The 903-nt window shown below is 42.6% G+C and overlaps 1 protein-coding gene across 1 annotated transcript; it reads right to left on the minus strand.

Annotated features, from left to right (window-relative positions):
• Positions 1 to 164: 164 nt before the first annotated feature.
• On the minus strand, positions 165 to 865 carry LOC106512474 (CDK5 regulatory subunit-associated protein 1; the record flags this gene model as incomplete). Its single annotated transcript, XM_014001083.1, is given in 3 exon segments — positions 165 to 220; positions 323 to 420; positions 635 to 865. Coding segments are annotated over 3 exon segments (385 nt in total), but the record flags the coding sequence as incomplete, so codon positions are not given.
• Between the last annotated feature and the right edge of the window lie 38 nt (positions 866 to 903).

A 903-nucleotide genomic window follows, 5' to 3' on the forward strand; every position in this document is an offset into this window, starting at 1 on the left:
TGCTTTATTTCAAATTCAAGATTTTTTCTTATCTCTTTGGTAACGTTTGACCAATAGGAATAAATCAGTGGGCAGCCCCGGAAAATGTGGAAGTGGTCAGGAAACGAATTACAATACTGTGCATTGCATTGGCAATGCACACTGATAATATTTCCATTGCCTACCTGGGATGATTCGTCTGATGTTCCTAACAAGATCAAGGTAGGTCTCCCTGGTGTAACTGAACAGATACATAAAACACAATGTTGAACAAAAACTTCTATTAAAAAATACTTTCTCAAAACGTGGTTCGCAAAACTCATTGTGAGTAAAAGTCTCTTACCCACGGCGCATGGCTTGGAGGACTTTGCTGCTCCCACTTTGAGCTGGAAGGTGGATGTGCTGACAAATGTTCCTCCGCTCTGCAATCAGATGTAAAACCTGGATAAAGTAAAAAACCAACCAGTTTAGGAAACTTTATAACATCCAAAACTAAAACCAGTTGATATAACTCTCAGCACAGAGACTGAGATTTAAAGGACTTATTTTCAACGTGGACAACAAAACAAACTGAGCATAACTTAACTAGCAGGGGGTGAATACTTTCACATATTTACAAGACAAACGTTAAAAAATGCAACATTTGTTGCTGTACCTCATCAGGGAAATCTTTTGGATGAGGAGAAGTGAATCTGATCCTCATGTCCAGATCAACACGTGACACTCGGTCCAGCAGGTCAGAGAAGCGCAGACCCCCCTGTTTGGTCCGGTAGATGGTGTTAAAGCCACGGCTGAGCTTGGTCTGCTCCGAGCCACAGAACTGTTCCTCTGATGTGTCCCTGTAGCTGTTCACATTCTGACCCAGCAGTGTCACCTCCTTCACTCCCTGACACACACACACACACACACACACACACACACACA

This window comes from Austrofundulus limnaeus, unplaced genomic scaffold, assembly GCF_001266775.1.
Source record: "Austrofundulus limnaeus strain Quisiro unplaced genomic scaffold, Austrofundulus_limnaeus-1.0 Scaffold7241, whole genome shotgun sequence".
Classification (NCBI taxonomy): Eukaryota; Metazoa; Chordata; class Actinopteri; order Cyprinodontiformes; family Rivulidae; genus Austrofundulus; species Austrofundulus limnaeus.